At 44.3% G+C, this 18,950-nt stretch overlaps 1 protein-coding gene across 5 annotated transcripts in view; it reads right to left on the bottom strand.

Annotated features, from left to right (window-relative positions):
• CACNA2D1 (calcium voltage-gated channel auxiliary subunit alpha2delta 1) overlaps nt 1-18,950 on the bottom strand; it is a 1,217,365-nt gene that overhangs the window by 68,231 nt on the left and 1,130,184 nt on the right. For all 5 annotated transcript variants that reach the window (XR_009555717.1, XM_060244655.1, XM_060244656.1 and 2 more), the window contains 2 exons: nt 18,054-18,130; nt 14,834-14,894 (listed from right to left, as the gene is read on the bottom strand). Coding sequence is in view for 4 of the 5 variants with exons in the window: in XM_060244655.1 (XP_060100638.1) it covers nt 14,834-14,894; nt 18,054-18,130 (138 nt within the window). In the remaining variant the exon portion in view is untranslated. The remainder of the gene's footprint in view (nt 1-14,833; nt 14,895-18,053; nt 18,131-18,950) is intronic.

Raw genomic sequence — 18,950 nt, 5'->3', positions numbered from 1 at the left:
TTGTAATCCAATTGTTTAATATGCACTTCTTGTAAACAAATTATATTACATTTCTGCTTGTTAATCCAATGAAAAATTGCCCTTCTTTTTTGTGGTGAATTAAGTCCATTTACATTCCAAGAAATTAATTTGTAATCCATAATGTTTTCTCAGTTATTCTGTACCTTCAAATTTATTGTCCACAAAAAATTCATTCATTCCTTGGGTGTCAACTATTGTTTTTCGCAGTCTTTTATATTCAAAGCTAAGACCTTCTGGTAGCATCCATCTGTATCTTATGTTCTTTTCCCTTAGCTTGTCCGTCAATTTCTTAAATTGTTTTCTGTCACTAATAACCTTTCTCGGCAGCTCCTTCATTATTCGTATTCTGCTTTCCTCCCTCACCATTGGGGTTTCAAATTGCTTGCTTAGGATCCTTCCCACCACGTCTCTCCTGGTAAACTTCACTACTACATCCCTTGGTAATTTACGCTTCCTGGCAAATTCTGAATTAACTCTATATGCATAAACGCTCCACCTCCTCCAGATCTTCTTCCAAAAATTCAGCCATAATTGCGACAATGTTAGTCTTTACATCCTCCCGTTCATTCTCAGGCACTCCCCTTAGCCGAATCATGTTCTCCATCAACTTACAGTCTTGTAGTATTGCTTTGTCTTGCATTTTCTTAATGGTGGCATCTTGATCTCTAATTTTCACTTCTATCTCATCAGTCTTTTTAGCTGTTGCTTGAGACTCTTTCCTTAGGTCATCAATTTCCTTCTTAAATTCTTTCTTTACCTCTTCAGCACTGGAGTTTATTTCCATAATTAATTTTTTCTCACTTCCAGTTATTAGATCTCTCATTACCTTCAAAATTCTTGCTTCCATAGCTTCCAGTTGTTCATGAACTTGTTTAGACATTTTACCTTCTCCCAGTGAGGCAGCTCTTAACCTTGTAACTCTTGATTCCAACTTCTGCTCAGACATTACTGACTGCCCATTACAAATAGTGGATTTTTAATTGGTATCTTCAATCTCCAATCTGATAGTTGCATTTAACAGAGCAGAGCATGCCCTTCTCAACAAGCCTAAAAACGCCGTCCTCAGAGCTTCCTAGCACAAGATATTAATTTTTAATGTTCCAAGCCTCACTTTTTAAAAAGTTTTCCTTTTACCCTCTAGGGATTATTTTCCATTTTCAAGCACATAGTCCAAATTATTTAGCCCTTAGGGGATTGTTTATATATGTTTTGAGTCTTTTTATAGTCCACTTTCAGGTTATTTAGTGAAAATCTTTTGGCCTTTCTGTAATTAGCCTCCAATGTTTCTCTATGATTACTGACTCTTGCAGATATCCGGATACTTGGATGCACCTGTTCACTCCACACTTACTTCCTTACTCTTTAGCATTGAAGTGTCTCAATGGTTACAGAAAACGTCACTTCCGGTTTTAAGGAGAGAGTCTGCAATTTTGTTTTGACTGGGGAAAGCCACAGGAATCAATAACAGCAAGTATTTTTCTGCACATTTCTGCTTTCTTTTAAGTCCAAAGAAACCACTTCTACCCCCTTCCACTTCTCCTTGATTTTCCACTTTGAAAAATAGTTCTGGGTCCCAGATCTTCCCTTTTAACAAGCTTAAATTGCTCCCGGAATAAAAGATAAGGATCTTTACCTCGTTAGCAACGTCTAATTCTTATTACCGTCCCCTTTATCTCAGATGTTATTATAGTCCATAGGAAGTTGAAGCTTTAGTGAGTTTATGTCAATTTAATGACTCCAAGGAATCTTTGTAGGCGGTAGAATGCAATTCTTCATCGAGGAATCTTCAAAGCCGAAAAAAAACCCCTTCTGGGATCGTTCGTCAGCCAAAGTGAATCCCCCTCGAAATAAACACGCATGCCATAGACAAGTTCCTTTACTGGAAAAAGTAGACAGTAGGCTTTATAAAGCCTTTTCTGTCCAAAAACAAAGAACCTGGTCTGCTCTACACAAGGAAACAGGGCAGCTCACTAAGCTTCAACCCCGGAAGCCCCACCTACTTTCTAAAAATACTTAGTGGGTCCAGGAAAGGTGTCAGCAGGCACCATCTTGCCTACAAACACCATGTTGAGAACCCTTGCTTTAGCATTTCATAACCATCAGAAACATCAACATGCATTTTGGACTTTTAACGGTTGTAAAATGTATGAAAATGATTTTATTGTATATTATTTTTTAATATTCTATGATTTTTTAACTGTTGTCAGCTGCCCTGAGCCCACTAGGAAAGGGTGGGATATATATTTGATAAATAATAATAATAAAAAACCTTGTTCAGTACCAAGTGTTACATGGAAATAATTTAAGTAGGTTGTGCAATATGCCAAAGTCCTTGATAAAACAATGAAATTCCAGGACAACATGCTGCTAAATATTAGGGCTAGGCTTCCCAACCCTCCCGCCCTGGCTGGGGACTCCCGAATTTTCAGCCTCCTCCCCCGCTCTTAAAAAGTCTGGGGGCGGGGGAGAGAAAACATACCTGCAGGAATCATGTTTTACAGCTTGGGATCCGTTTTTAAGGCTGCACAGGAAACAGGAACGGCCCCTCCCTTTCTTTTCCTGTGCAGTCTTACTTTCTTTTTCACAGCCAGCAAATTCTGCTGGAAGAAGACCAAGTAAGGTAAGTGTTTGTGTGTGTGTGTGTGTGTGAGAGAGAGAGGGAGGGGGCAGGGAGGGGGGAATTCCCTGGTATGGAGGCCCCCCCTTTAGAAAGCGTGGGGGGGGAGGAAATGTCTACTAGGCACTCTATTATTCCCTATGGAGAATGATTCCCATAGAGAATAATAGGGAATTGATCCATGGGTATTGGGGGCTCTGGGGGGACTATTTTTTGAGGTAGAGGCACCAGATTTTTAGTATAGCAGCTAGTGCCTCTCCCCAAAATACCCCCCAAGTTTCAAAAATATTGGACCAGAGGGTCCAATTCTATGAGCCCCAAAAGATGGTGCCCCTATCCTTAATTATTTCCTATGGAAGAAAGGCATTTAAAAAGGCATGCTGTCCCTTTAAATGTGATGGCCAGAACTCCCTTGGAGTTCAATTATGCTTGTCACATCCTTGTTCCTGGCTCCACCCCCAAAGTCTCCTGGCTCCACCCCCAAATTCCCCAGATTTTTCTTTAATTGTACTTGGCAGCCCTAATTAGGGCAAAATAAGCACTACAAACAAGGAAATACAAAACTGAACAATTCTAATTTCAATATTCAGCCTAGACATGTAACTCCCTTAGGAAAACATGGCAAGAAAATATCCGTAAAGCCACCACTCTAAGCACAGGGGCTTCATTCAGGAACTACACTTGGTGTGTTTCTATGAATGTATCACCACAGAAGATTATGTCTCAGGAGGTCTGGCACTCTACTCAACAATTAGATTATTACGGCCATTAGAATGCTGAAGTCCAAGACAAGATGTGACATTCTCTATCTCTCCCCACCCCCACCCCTGGTTAGGTTAGGAGAGCTGTTTGCAGTCAAAGGGATGAAATTGACAGAGCTGCATAGTAGAACCACTGGACACAAATGGCTCACCACATCCTAACAGCTGGGACATGCATAAATTAAAACTACATATGACACAAAACTGACTATAGTGAAGTTTACCAATCAAGAAGTGAATTCTGATGCATTTCTGATGTTCTGGTTCTTCATCAAACATACACAATGTAAAATGGGTGTTGTGAGACACTACACAGTGTCATGTAACAGCCCCCTCATGGCCATCCCTTTTATGTTCTCTGTTTTTTACAATATTAATATTATGTTCCCTGGTCTGCTACTGTTAATATTTTACTTATTAATATTTTATGAAACCATGTAATTTTTCTTGCTGTTGAAGAATGAATTGTTGCCAGGATTGACTACAAAACCCTGTATTCTTTGACAGAATTTAGCCATGTAAAATATACCTAACAATCTGCAGCTTCAGGGGCCAGACTCCATCCTGGAACTCCAAATTTCTGGTGTCAAGGCACCTTAAGTCACTTTTAGCAACCAAGCAGGTTGATCTGGAATCAGTAGAGCTGTTGAACAATACCAACCAGGCATTAAAGGTCCTGCTAACTTTCAGCAGCACGAAAATTCCACAGCTTCTCCTAATTAGGAAATCTTCCCTTTGCTCCAAAGGTGTTTTCCCTGTAAGAGTCTTCCAGGACATCTCAGTTGCTCCACTTTTTCCATCAGTGTCCATAGCCACTCGGTCTGGGCAAAAGGAAACTACCATCAAAAGCACCTCTAAGCCTGCTGTTGCTATCAAAGGAAACAGCACTCCATCAAACAAGGCTATGCCAAATGACCTAATTAATTGGACGGAACCTGTTGAGTCTCCTCACCTCCTGGGTGAGAACCGTGTGGGCCAGCCTGACTTGGAGGGTGACCTCCTGGTTGCTTACAAAAACCTGTCTACCACTGAGCAACAACTAATTACAGCCAGGTTAGAAGAATTGAAATCCTGCTTATTGTCCTACCAAAATAAGAATGAGATGTCTCTGATTCCTCCCCTCCTGCAAGACTCTACTACTATGCCTACATGTCCCATGCCTACCCAAAGTTCAGCCGGACCCCCTAAGCGCCTGATCGAGGTGGAAGCAGAGATTCACCCTCTCTTGGACTCTGGGATGGCCAGCCCCATGCAGCCCAGTGTGGTCAATCTTATGCACCCTCCTCCTAAAGCACCTCCTAGTTCCAGTTTCAACAATGGCTGTATCAACTTTGACTTGAATAACTTGCTTGATCAGCTGATTGAAACTGACTGATGTCTAACAATGCCCCAGCCCTCACCAGTGAAACTGTTATCCTGGAATATAGCTGGCTGGGGAAGCAAGAAAGGGGACTCTGATTTTTGTTCCTACCTCAAACAATTTGAGATCATCTTTCTCCAGGAAACCTGGACAGACTCTTTGATTTGCCTCGAGGGTTTTCTAGCATACTCCTTACCTGGGTTTAAAAGTAATTCACGTGATCGTTTCCAAGCAGGCTTGTCCTTACTAGTCTCTCAGCAATCTAAATTTAAAGTGCTGGAACTACCTGCTTGCAACCCCCTTGCCCATGCTTTTTGTTTTAGCTGTCATAGCTTTGTGTTTATTGTTGTTAATGTCTACCTTCCCCCCTCTCCTGACAAAGCTTCGCTATGCTTCCTTTGGGATCGTATGACCACATATCTCGAACAACATGAGCACCTCTTTCCTATGACAGATATTATTTTGCTTGGAGATTTTAATGCTAGAATTGGTAAAGACGACCGGGACCTCTTGGCTCTCTTGAATTTAGACCCCAATGTTTCCCTCCCTTGCTTTTTTAGGTCAGGCAGGATTTCTAAAGATGCCCGCATCAACCAGGCGGGCATTCTATTTGCTAAGTATTGCATCCAATTTGACAAACTAGTATTAAATGGCTCCTCTGACAGGGATTTCCCGGGGGAAGTCACCTTTGCATCAATCAGAGGCTGCAGCGTCTTAGATTATATTTTAATCCCTCCATCTTTTAAAGATTATTTAGTGCATTTTTATATTGACAATCGCTCTGAGAGTGACCATTTTCCCCTGGTTTTTATATTTGACAATCCATCACCTCCTGATGATAACCCAGCCTATGTAAGGGCAGACACATCCGCTGGGTCCCTCCCCAGACTTACTTGGTCACGCAACCTTGCTGTGAGAACCCAGCTAATAATCAACGAGCAAGCACTTGAGAATTTACGCCTATCCCTTATGTCTTCTATGAATCCCACGGAAGTTATCTCCTCCTATGACAACCTTGTCTCTAATGTTATTTCCCTGCTTAACCCCTCCTCTCCTGTGGTCTTTAAAGGCAAATTTAAATATAATCCCTGGCACAACAGAGAATGTCTTCGCTTGAAGTCCACACTTTGCTCTATCTATCATCACTATAGGAGCCAAAAAAAGTCTGCCTTACCAAAATATTATTTTATTGTTAAACACAAACTGTTAGATATGGTCAAGGCCAAGAAGCTCCAGCTTGCAAGGGCCCAATGGGAGCGCCTGATCGAAGCTTCTAGGTCCAACGATAGTGGGAAATTTTGGGCTTTAATCTCTGGGGACCTGCAGGGGAAACCTTACTCTACAATAACAATTTCTTCCCAAGCCTGGCACTCATACTTTTTAAATCTTTTTGGAAACAATGGGGCAAATTTCCCCATTTCCCTTGAAACTGGCATCAATGAACATCCTGAGTGGCCACCTGTGTCCCCGGAGGACATCATTACCCTGATTTCGCAACTTAAGCCCAAAAAGGCCCCCGGCCCTGACGCAGTCATCCCAGAGCTATTGAAGTTCCACCCAGAATGGTGGGCTCCACCCCTAGCTGCCCTGTTTACTATGATAAACAGCACTGGAATAATGCCCAGGACGTGGACCAATGCAATCATTGTCCCTATCCATAAAAAGGGCAATCCTTCATTACCTGAGAACTATCGGCTGATTAGCCTCCTATCAGTTGTCGGCAAGCTTTATGCCAAACACCTCCTAGTCAAACTAGGAAGCTGGCCGACAACAAACAACATACTAGGCCCAGAACAAATAGGGTTTCACCATGGTAAATCCACCCTTGACCACTGTGTCGTTTTATCACACCTAGTTTCTAAATACAGTGGGAAATCTGGCAACAAACTCTTCGCTGCCTTTTTAGACCTCAAGGCGGCGTTTGACTCAGTTCTCAGAGAGTTGCTCTGGGTTAAGTTGGCCAGGATGAACATGGATCCCAGATTGCTTACCTTGATTAAAAAACTGTATACACGTACCAGCTGTCAAGTTAAGTACAACCTTCAGGGAAATCTAATTTCGGAAATTCCAATTTGTAAGGGTGTGAAACAGGGCTGATCTTGCCCCTGTTTTATATGCAATCGATGGGCATGCCCCTAAAATTGCTCACCGTCACGTTCCCATCCTTTTATATGCGGATGATGCCGTCTTAGAGTCATGTTCCCAAATTGGATTGAGGCATCTATTATACCAAGTTATGACCTATCTCAATAACAACGAGTTAACCCTGAATTATGGGAAAACAAAGATTTTAGTTTTCTCTAAATCTTGGAAGCAACAATTATGGTCAGTCCAGGGAAACCCTATTGAACAGGTCAAAACTACCAAATATCTGGGGATTAATTTTTCCTACAATGGGAACTGGGCAACGCATCGCAAGTGCGCTCTAACAGTGGCAAGAACTAGTGCCTTGGCTATTGCCCGTTTTTTTAATCTGAAAGGGAACCGATATGTCCCTATGGCCCTAAGAGCTTTCAATGCAAAATTTAGCCCCCAACTCTTATATGGTGCCCCCATATGGATCAGTGCCTTCGACTACACCACTGAAGGCCTACAATCCTTCTTTTTGAGGAAAATACTGGGATTACCCAACTGTGTTCCTTATGCTGCAATTTGCATGGAAACTGGACTGTTGCTGCTGGTTAAGGTTTTATTATATTCTATAGTGTTACTGTTGGTTTTAAAGTATACTGTATTCTTATATCAATGCCAATAAAGGTCTATGGTGTGGTGGTATAGGGTGAGAAATCTCCATTTTGCATTCAGCACCACTATGAAGAAGCAACCTTGTACATGGGCAGTAGAGATTCCAAAAGGGAATGTCTTCCAGTGTGCTGGAGCATACTTAGACTGCATGCTTCCCCCCAAAATCATAGCATAGTTTGGGATAGAGCATACTAAAGGTAGGAAAAGGACAACTGGAGCACAACTAGAGCATGTTCTCATGTGGATGATTCTCCAAAGAACAGTCCAGTTTGGCTGCCAAATCTCTGCATGGAAGCAGGCTTGACATATTAAGGCTTTCTGCCTTCAGTTACCAACTTTCACTTTTTTGACATTGTCAGAAGCAGGGGATGAGGGAGGGCCTTCTACTGGCTGCCACCACTCTAATAAGGGTCTATCTGGGAGTGCCCAGAGCACCCACACAACTTCTGCTTTCCTTCTCATCAAGCACCTTTTATCTGTGACCAAAGAGGCATGCAGACCCATGCAGTATAACAACAATAACTTTATTGTAAGTGCTCAAGAACAAATAAGTAGGTTGTAATTTTTAGTGCAATAGTGAATGCGGAAACAGTAAAGGTGGTACTGAGCAGAATAAAAAGCACCTAACTATACATTTGCTTCTGTTAATTCCAACTGACTCACCACTCTTTGGATAAGAGAATCCTCCAAGCTGCAGCCTTTTCCCAGCACAGCCTTTTCCAGAGAGAGCCCTCACCCTCACTAGCTTGGCCTTTTATTTCCTTCCTTCTGGGTCCCACCCCTCTGGCTTCCACTGGGCAAATTTTTCACTCCAAAACTGCTGCCCACCCAGTCAGAGGGACAGAAAGGATCCTGGGAAACATAGGACCTGAAGCTACTTTAATGCAGGCTTCCCTGGAGCCTGTAGGCCTCACTAGGTCTAGGATCATGATTTATTTATTTATTTATTCGGGATTTATATCCCGCCCTTCCCACAAGTGGCTCAGGGCGGCTTCCAACAATTGATCAAGCATAAAATTTAAACAATTTTAAGTATAAAACAATTAGATACTTAAACATTTAAAACCTTAAAAACCAGTAACATTCAATTTCATAAAAACAATTAAACCTTAAAAACCAGTAACATTTCATTTCATATAAACAGATGGCTGGCCAGTTACATCAAGTTTTCATCCCAGCTAGGTGTAAGCTAGCCGGAAGAGGGTCGTCTTACAGGCCCGGCGGAACTGAACCAGGTCCCGCAGGGCCCTCACCTCTTCCGGCAGCTGATTCCACCATGTGGGGGCCATAATGGAGAAAGCCCTTTCTCTGGTGACTTTCAAGCGGGCTTCTTTTGGCCCGGGGATAGAGAGATTTTGTGTTCCTGACCTCAGTGCTCTCTGGGGAACATGTGGGGAGAGACGGTCCTTCAGGTAGGCAGGTCTCAGGCCATTTGGGCTTTAAAGGTAATAACCAGCACCTTGTACCGGACTCGGTACATCACTGGAAGCCAGTGCAGAGTCCGAAGACCCGGCCGAATGTGTCCCCACTTTGGGAGACCTAATAACAGCCGGGCCGTGGCATTCTGCACCAGCTGCAATTTCCGAGTCCGGGACAAGGGCAGCCCCATGTAGAGGGCATTGCAGTAGTCCAACCTCGAGGTGACCGTAGCATGGATCACTGTTGCTAGGTCGTCACGCTCCAGGAAGGGGGCCAGCTGCCTTGCTCGCCTAAGATGAAAAAATGCGGACTTGGCAGCGGCTGCTATCTGAGCCTCCATCTTTAAGGAAGGCTCCAACAGCACCCCCAAGCTCCTGACTCTGTCCGCCGCCATCAGCGGCGCACTGTCAAAAGCTGGCAGGGGGATCCCCCCCCCCGGGCCGCGGCGACCCAAGCAAAGGACCTCTGTCTTCGTAGGATTTAGCCTCAGCCCACTCAGTTTGAGCCACTCAGCCATGGCCCGTAATGCCCGGTCAAGATTTTCTGGGGCGCAGACCGGCCGGCCATCCATCAGTAGATAGAGCTGGGTGTCATCAGCATACTGATGACACCCCAGCCCATACCTTCGGGCAATCTGGGCAAGAGGCCGCATGTAGATGTTGAACAACATCGGGGAGAGAACCGCCCCTTGGGGCACACCACAATCGAGTGTGCGCCTCCGGGATAGCTCCCCCTCAATTACGACCCTTTGTCCCCGACCTTCCAGAAAAGAGGAAAGCCACTATAAGGCCAACCCCTAAATCCCCGCGTTGGCGAGGTGGCACGTCAGTAGCCGATGGTCAACCGTGTTGAACGCAGCCGACAGGTCTAACAACATCAGCACCGCCGAGCCACCTCGATCCAGATGCCGTTGAAGGTCATCCACTAAGGCAACCAACACTGTCTCCGTCCCGTGTCCCGGGCGAAAGCCGGACTGAAATGGGTCAAGGACGGAAGCGTCCTCCAGGAAAGTCTGTAATTGCATCACCACTGCCCTCTCAATAAGTTTACCCAAAAAGGGCAAATTTGAAACCGGCCGATAGTGTGCCAATTGGGCCGGATCTAAGGATGGATTTCTTAAGAGGGGACGGACCACAGCCTCTTTGAGTGGCATTGGAAAGTGCCCTTCCGTTAGGGATCTATTTATGATATCCCGTACAGGATATCTAAGATCCCCCTGGCAAGATTTAATAAGCCAGGAAGGGCATGGGTCCAATTTACAAGTTGTTGGGCGAGCCAATAAGAGAATCCTGTCAACTTCCTCCAGGCTGAGGGGGCTAAAGCCATCCAGAATATAATCCGAAGACAGGCTCGGGGCCTCAGGTTCGCTAACTGTCTCCAAACTGGCAGGGGGGTCGGGGTGGAGTGACGCGATTTTATCCACAAAGAATTTCGCAAAAGCCTCACAGCCAATTTCCAATTCAATAGAATTTAACCTGCCTTGCGGCAGCGTGGTAAGTCCTCTAATTATGTCAAATAATTGTGCCGGGCGCAAAATTGCGGACGCAATCTTAGCCGCAAAGAATACTCTCTTTGCGGATTTGATTGCCATCTCATAGGCCTTCAAACTCTCTCTATAAGATGTTCGGGTCACTTCGTCTTGAGTACACCGCCATTGCCTCTCTAGTCGTCTGAGCCCCCGCTTTTGTTGCTGCAGCTCCCGGTTAAACCAAGGTGACGGTTTCGGGCGGGGGCGCAGAGGGCGCCTGGGTGCGATCTCCTCGATGGCCCTGGAGAGCCCATCGTTCCAGGACTCTACCAGATCATCCAGGGAATCGCCAGCGGGCCAGGTATCCCGTAGAGCCATTAGGAACCGTTCCGGGTCCATCAGGCTCCGCGGGTGAGCTAAAATACGCTCTCCGCCTAAACAGGTTTTGGGTGACACCTCCATACGGGCCTTAAGGGCAAAGTGATCTGACCATGGCACTGCTTCCATTGCAATATCAGTCACTGATATTCCGGCCACAAAGACCAGGTCTAACATGTGTCCCGCCTGATGAGTGGGTGTTGTAACAACCTGGGAGAGTCCTAGTGTCGCCATGGATGACACCAGGTCCATCGCCTGGCTGGATGCCACGTCGTTGGCATGGACATTGAAGTCACCCAAGACCAAAAGCCTTGGGTGCTCCAGCGCCCAGCCCGCCGCGGCCTCCACCAGGGATGGTAAGGTGCCGGCCGGTGTGTTAGGCGGTCGGTACACCAGCCAGATCGCCAACCCCTCCCCAACATCCCACATCAGGCCAACACATTCAACGCCCGGAATCTCTGGAGCCGGAAGAGCCCTAAGGGAGTAAGCCTCTCGTATGAAAAGTGCCCCCCCACCCCCCCGCCCGCTAGTCCGTGACTGATGAAAGACCGAGTATCCTGGGGGAACGGTCTGGGAGAGAGCTACCGTCACCCCCTCGCGCACCCAGGTCTCAGTCACGCAAGCCAAGTCCATGTCCTGTTCGGTCAGAAACTCCTGCAGGACAGAGATCTTATTATTGATGGACCTGGCATTGCATAACACCAGTGACGGAGGCGAGTAATTCAACCTGGCCCCAGTACCTGTCACCGTCGGGATGGGACGAAGGCTGGAAGGGGGTCGAGCACTATTATGTCTCGATCTCCTTCCCTTATAATTCTGCCTCGTCCCACCGTCATATCTTCCCCTCCCCAGGAGCACTGGAATCCCCAGGCCAATCATCTCCTGTTAATGTCCCCTGGTTTGATGGAGCCGTCAAAGCTACCCTCTCTTCCACCCCCTCCTCCCAGCTGATCTATCTATTTTAAACTAATCTGCCATTTACTAATTAGCTATTTAACTAGATCCCCTCTAAACTTCCCAACGATTATTAGCTAAAATTTAAATTAATTTAATCTAAAGGCTTATTAACTATAAAACCCTCCCAATAATTATCCTTCCTTAATTAATTTGCCACAGATCAATTTTTAGTTTCAGAAGCTCATTAATCATAAGAGACCCTCCCAATAAATTCTTCCCTAATTAATTTGCTATAATTCCGACTCTCATTTTAGCCAATAAACAATCTCTAATTAATTTAAATAGCCTATAAATCACAAACAGTAATAAATAATGTCACTCAATTGGCGGTTTAGATCTGATGGGGTGGGGGATTAAGACAGGGGATGTAAACAGTTGAGTAATGTGCTATGATTTTAAAGTGCTAGTGCCTATGGGTGCAGTGTTCTCATTTTTGCCGTGCCCTTATCTTTATCTTCTGGCGTACTGGTATCCATATGGAGCCTGCTTCTTGTAGAGCGGTTGGGGGGGGGGGGGAATGCCAAGAAGTAGATAGCTGGGTAAGGGTAATTGAAATGTTCTTATATTGGTTGTATGGCTGACTGGCCGACCGGCAGACTCGGGCAACGCCCTGCGCAGACTCGGGGGGCCCGGAGGGTATAAGCCCTCCGCGTCCCTTTCGTCACACAGCCTCCGCCCTAATCCGCCTCAGTTACGCCCGACCACGGCCCCGGCCGTCTCAGCTCATATCTCCTGTTACAAGCACACCGCCCACAGCAGGTCCCGTCGCCGCCGCTTTTCCACTCAACTCCACGGCGCGGCGCGGCGTGACTCGGCCCAAGCACTGCAAGCACGTTTGTTGTTTTCAGGGAGGGAAGACGGGTTGATGGACTTCAAAATTTCCTCACCTCCCTCTCTCAACTGTTCATCACTCAGTCAGAGGTAGAAAACGAGTAGCTTGGCTTAGCTTGTGTGGCAGTGAGAGTTGTTTCTCGAGGAGCTCTAACGCTAGGGCTCCTCCACCGCCGCCATCTTTTTTTTAATCATGATAGATATATAAATGACCCTGAGCATTTAGAATTGTATTTAATACATGGCCATCATCTTGCCTTGGCAGTCTGAATATCCCAGACTAGCCAAACTAGGGTTGCCAATCCCCAGGTGCGGGCAGGGGATCCCCCGGTTTGGAGACCCTCCCCCCACTTCAGGGTCGTCAGAAAGCGGGGGGAGGGGAGGGAAATGTCTGCTGGGAACTCTATTATTCCCTATGGAGATTTATTCCCATAGAAAATCATAGAGAATTGATCTGCGGGTATCTGGGGCTCTGGGGGGGGCTGTTCTTTTGGGTAGAGGCACCAAATTTTCAGTATAACATCTAGTGCCTCTCCCCAAAATACCCCCCAAGTTTCAAGTCAGGGCCCCCCAACTCCCTGGGGACCCTCCAGGGTGCAGCCTGCTTTGTATTTTTAGTTTTGCCATGGCTGAGCCAGCAAAGCACCATCAGCAACAGCCGGTCCCGGGAGAGCCGAGCAGGGCACAGTACTAGGGTTGCCAATCCCCAGGTTTGGAGGCCTTCCCCCCACTTCAGGGTCGTCAGAAAGCGGGGGGAGGGGAGGGAAATGTCTGCTGGGAACTCTGTTATTCCCTATGGAGATTTATTCCCATAGAAAATCATGGAGAATTGATCTGCGGGTATCTGGGACTCCTGGGGGGGGGCTGTTTTTGGGGGTAGAGGCACCAAATTTTCAATATAGTATCTAGTGCCTCTCCCCAAAATACCCCCCAAGTTTCAAAAAGAGTGGACCAGGGGGCCCAATTCTATAAGCCCCAAAAGAAGGTGGCCCTATCCTTCATTATTTCCTATGGAAGGAAGGCATTGAAAAGGTGTGCCGTCCCTTTAAATGTGATGGCCAGAAATCCCTTTGGAGTTCAATGATGCTTGTCACAGCCTTGATCTTGGCTCCACCCCTACTGTCTCCTGGCTCCACCCCCCAAAGTCTCCTGGATCCACCCCCAAAGTCTCCTGGCTCCACCCCCAAAGTCCCCAGATATTTCTTGAATTGGATTTGGCAACCCTAAGCCAAACCTGGTCAGAGCTTGGAAGCTAAGCAGGCCTGGCCATGATTAGTGCTTGGATAGGACACCACCGAGGAAGATTTAAGTTGCCATGCAGAGGAAGGCAATGGTAAACCACCTCTGTTCATCTCTTGCCTTGAAAACCCCATGAGGAGTCACCATAAGTCACATGCAACTTGAAGAAGATATTGGATTTATATCCTGCCCTCCATTCTGAATCTCAGAGTCTCAAAGTGGTCACAATCTCCTTTATCTCCCCCCCCCCCCACAACAGACACCTGTGAGGTAGGTGGGGCTGAGAGAGCTCTTACAGCAGCTGCCCTTTCAAGGACAACTCCTACGAGAGCTATGACTGGCCATTCCAGCAGCTGCAAGTGGAGGAGTGGGGAATCAAACATGGTTTTCCCAGATAAGAGTCCGTGCACTTAACCACTACACCAAACTGGGTCTCATTACTTATTACTATGATTTTACTCAGTTCTGGCCTCCTAAGGTGGATAAGCACAATAAAAATTCCATATAAAATCACATAAAAAACTTTACTCATGCAAATTACACAACAACATATAGATGACAGTGCAATTCTAAACTGAGTTACAACATACTAAATCCACTGAAGTCAATGGTTTTAGAAGCAGGTAACTGATTAACATTGCACTGACACTCCCCTTCCCCCAGTTCCTCTATGAAAGTACAGTAATTGCCAGTGTGTAGGGGGGAAATCAGTCATTTTCTTCCTAAAGGCCAAGAGGAGGCCAGTATAGCAGTACTCAAGGAGTGACAATCCCAGCTCCTTGGGAATGCCAACCTGTTTCAACCATGTAAGGCACACAGAACAAGGCTCACAAAATGATTGAGACTCATATTGGGCAGTCATTTCCTCAAGGAAGCCCTAATTATTGTGTGGGTAAAGCTTTAAACATCAATACCAACATCATAAATACAGCTTCATCTGGAAAATTATCCCCAGAGTTTTTTAAACCATTGCTGCGCTGATTAAATAATATTTACAGTTTAGTCCTCAGGGTTACAATGCAGGAAAAATGACCAACCTTGGTGCTAAAAACGTGTAGCCAAATTCATCAGAACGATCCAGCTTCAGAGTTTCAGTAACTACAAGGACAAAAACATAAGATCAGAAAGGTTAAATTAGCTTTTTATACCACAGAGTCACCTTGATTTACATTTTTAAAAAAGAATGAGCTTTACATTCAGACACATGGATTTTAACATACTAATAATGTCCATTTGAAGTCCATTTCTTGGATCTGCCAACACCTAAGTGTTTAAGGTGGGGCACACCAAAAGCATTAGTGGAACAAAGCATACAATACTGCAGGCATTACAGCAATGTGATTTTATGCCAATAATCCCAAGCACGTATGTCAGCACACATGTTTGATTGTGGTACAAAAAGTGTTTTCCCCTGGTTCATCTATGTTATTTCTGCATTAAATGAAGAATTGTGCATTAGCATCAGTATGATGTAGAACAATATAGTAACTGGGGAAAGTTACAGCTAGCACATAGTTTTGCGTAAATATGACCATGTGGGAACTGAAAATTTGAATTCCAAACTGAAAACAAAAAGGCTTGTAAAATTTAATCTTTGTTTTAAAATTTTACTTAGCATCAGTTCATTTCAGGGTTGCTTAAAACACAGATTTCTAGGATAAAAGAGTTTCTTTATGAATTGCCTGGGTTGATGAGATCAAACAAACAAGAAAGTAACCAACAATAAACTGAAAGCATTCTTAGAAAGAGTGGGGGAGAGAAAGGACAATATTATACACAGTTGTAATTCACAGTTCCCATGGGAGGGGGAAACCCTGAGATGAAGGATACAAAGGAAAGTATCCAGGAGGAATGGAAATATAAGCAGAAAATATCAATGGCAGAAGGAAATTGAGCAACAAGAATATACTTGCCCTTTGGGACTGTGATAATCCATCAGAAAGAGAGAGCAGGAAAACAGAAAAAAAAACAGGGTAAAGCAAAAGGGGTCACAAACCAATATTTTATTCAACCAGACCCTTGAATAAAAATATTGTGGCATAAGAGAGAGCTCAGAGGTTCATTTTCTGTACAGCTGTTCTCTGGAGAAAAGACAAACATCTTGAAGATTTGATCACAGGATCTGGCAGTTGTTTCTTTCTGTAACTTCTATATACTGTGGCTATTTCAAGGGTCTGCATACAAGGAGGTATTTGACTGGGGGCCTGCACCTATTAATTCAGCATATAGGAATTTATTGTCTTGCTTGTATCTTACAGGGGTGAGTCTGAGTTCAAATTTTTAAGAGATCAATCATGCAATACAGCATGTTGCTAGTAACACAGAGGCACTGCATTGCTACTAAGCAGCTTGGGAACTCGTTGTGGGCTGGGAGCAACACTGGACCTGCTTATGCACTGGATGGAGCTGCTGTGCTGTGCTGTGCACTGCACTACTTGCTTGCTGGAGCAAGGTAACATGTTGGAGACACATGTGAGGGAAGAAGGGAAGCATACAGATGATGGTAAATTCTAATACGACTGTCAGGCAATCTAGCTTTTCCTGAAATAAAATGCTTAGCTTAATAGCTGCCATACTGAACTGCTGTTACTAACCATGAGAAAGACCTTGCATATCAAAGTAGAATGTTGTAGATTGTTGCCAGTGCTTGATGTGAACCTCTCTCTCCCTAATACTAACAAAAGCAAGAATTCCCCTTTGAAGATAAAGAGCCTTCAGGGACGAGCCTTTTGGCCATCCCAGGAAGACAAACCGTAGGAATAAGATAAGAGAGAGGGACCGTGTGAACCTTCACACCTCAGCTCAGCAATGTTTAGAATTGTGGGTTTTGTTTAGAAATCTTTGATGTAGTTCTCTTAAGTATGCGTTGCACTGTTACATGGTATCAGTCCCAATTTCTCTTTTCTAACGCATATGGAGTATCAAATAAAGCCTAACTTTGTATCAACTCAAGGTCTGGTTGTTTTGAAACCTTATTGCCTGACAACGACCAAGGATTGCTAAGTAAAAGTTAGACTTGAAGCCCTTAATGCAGGCATGTACATGTTTGACCTGTGAAATCAAACACAGGCATGCCTTGAACCCTTCCAGAAGCCAATAGGTCTTTGATACCAATCTGGGCCACAAATTATGGAGGCCTGCCCTAATATGTACTTTTTCTTAATATATTTGAGCAGAATATAGAAGTTCAATAGCAAACAACTCTGTATCTGCTGACAAAATGTGTACAGCTGGGGAGGAGAGGCATTATCATCAGAGAGATGGAAGGAGCCAGCTTAACTTAACTTTCCGTTTTTCCACTGCGACCTTTCCCATTGGTCACTTGTCCTCAGCTGACTGAGCTCACAGATGGGTCTCGAGATAAAGTGTGGATTAGTGGTCAGCAGCAAGACTGCCAAGTAAATGTAGCAGGCAGGGAAAGGGATAAGCTCCCCATCAGCTACTTCTCCTGGCTGAGTCCTTCTTGCCCCACCTCTCCTTTGCAAATGCCCCTCACATTCTTTGTATGTTGGTAACAATTATGGCAACTCTTTATTTACAGTAATAGCTGAATTTTGCTCTAATGAACTTAGCAGAGTTGAGATATGGATAAATATAGCAAAGCATAAAGTGTTAAGCATTCAAATGTAATATCTGGAAATGTTCAGTGCCATTCCTTTACACTGGAAGGGCCATATTTAGAATTTCCAGATCAGGATTCAAGACTAGACCTATCCCTTCATATCAGCAAGTATCCTTTCATATCACTTACACTGGTAAGCATTCTAAATTCAGCTGCAGTCCAAACGTAATCTTAATCCTTTCCTTTTGAGCCAGAGGCAAGTAGAGGTATCTACTACATAAAGTCTTGCAGTTACAACATACTAAAAAAACAGCTCTGCTGGATTGCAGACTACACTTGAAGGTGGGCTGTTAAAAACATTAGTTACCAGACTCCTAAAAAGACAGCAACAGGGGATACGCCAAGCAATGATTCTATAGAGGTAAGGAGGTGGGGAAGAGAAAATATTAAGCGTGCAAGAAAGGTAGCAGAACATATTCTGTTTCTGTAGAATATTTTGTACCTTGCACACTGACAATCTTAGAATCATTGTTACAGCACCAGGGGCACATAATGGTAACACTAGCAAATGTCCAAAGGTTTTTTGTTTGTTTGTTTTTTACAATTTTCAAAATGCTGCATTTTTTTAAAAAAAACCCTTCTCTATATCCTGCAGCATGATGTTCAGAACCTGGAGAATGTTCATGGTTACTTACACTTCGCCTGAATGAGTGCCTCATCAATGGTGGCTTTTATGTAGTAAAAGCTGTAAGGTGGTAACACCAAGGCCAAACTGAAAAAGAAAGGTCACAAGAATCAACAATGGAGACAAAAGCCACATTTCAGTTTTGTGGTGCCAGATCAGCTTTGATGTATTTCTGAAAATGAATGTAAACATGGTTTCATGCAAGATGTTTTGTCATCTAATACCTTCACTGAATCTCTCTGTTGTTTTCAACTGTATCATATCTAACCCTCTCCTTACTCCAACAATACTATTTATCATATGGGATAAAGAAAAGGAATCCCTTTAGGACCTCCATCCTGACATTTGTGTGTGTGTGTGTGTTACTCATCATTGTTATGGATAGCCTGTTGGAAAATGTTTCATGACAGATGAAGAGTTGGAAACATTAGAAAAAGTGCTGACCTGCTACAACTTTGTGGAAAACTCCTGTACCACAGTTTTCTACTGATGTTCCATGTACTGCTACACCAAGCATCAAGTTGTTTTGAAGGCACAGACTACTGGTATAACTCATCTTGTGCTGTTTGCTTCAGTCCTTTTACCAGAGAACTAGCTCTGTATGCTGAGCAAAACTGATCTGATGTTACCACCATTTGGAACACATGTCATAGGTTTGAGAATAAAAAATCCACTACAACGCAGTTATCCTACAGACAATGAGAAAAATCTGTTCCATGCTCTCTCCAAGAAACTGCTTAAACATCTGATCACCATCTTACATGCAAATAGAAACAGATTAATGAAAAGCTCTCTGAACTGAACATTTTCATAAAGAACCAACTCGTTTACAAGGATTTTTATAAAAGAAAGCAAGCTGTCTACATTTTCCTGAAGAAATACAAGAAACTTGCTGCAGGATACAACA

The sequence above is a fragment of the Heteronotia binoei genome, chromosome 8 (genome assembly GCF_032191835.1).
Source record: "Heteronotia binoei isolate CCM8104 ecotype False Entrance Well chromosome 8, APGP_CSIRO_Hbin_v1, whole genome shotgun sequence".
Lineage (NCBI taxonomy): Eukaryota > Metazoa > Chordata > Lepidosauria > Squamata > Gekkonidae > Heteronotia > Heteronotia binoei.
Note: the sequence above shows the minus strand (reverse complement) of the source record. Positions and strands in the feature narration are given on the sequence as shown.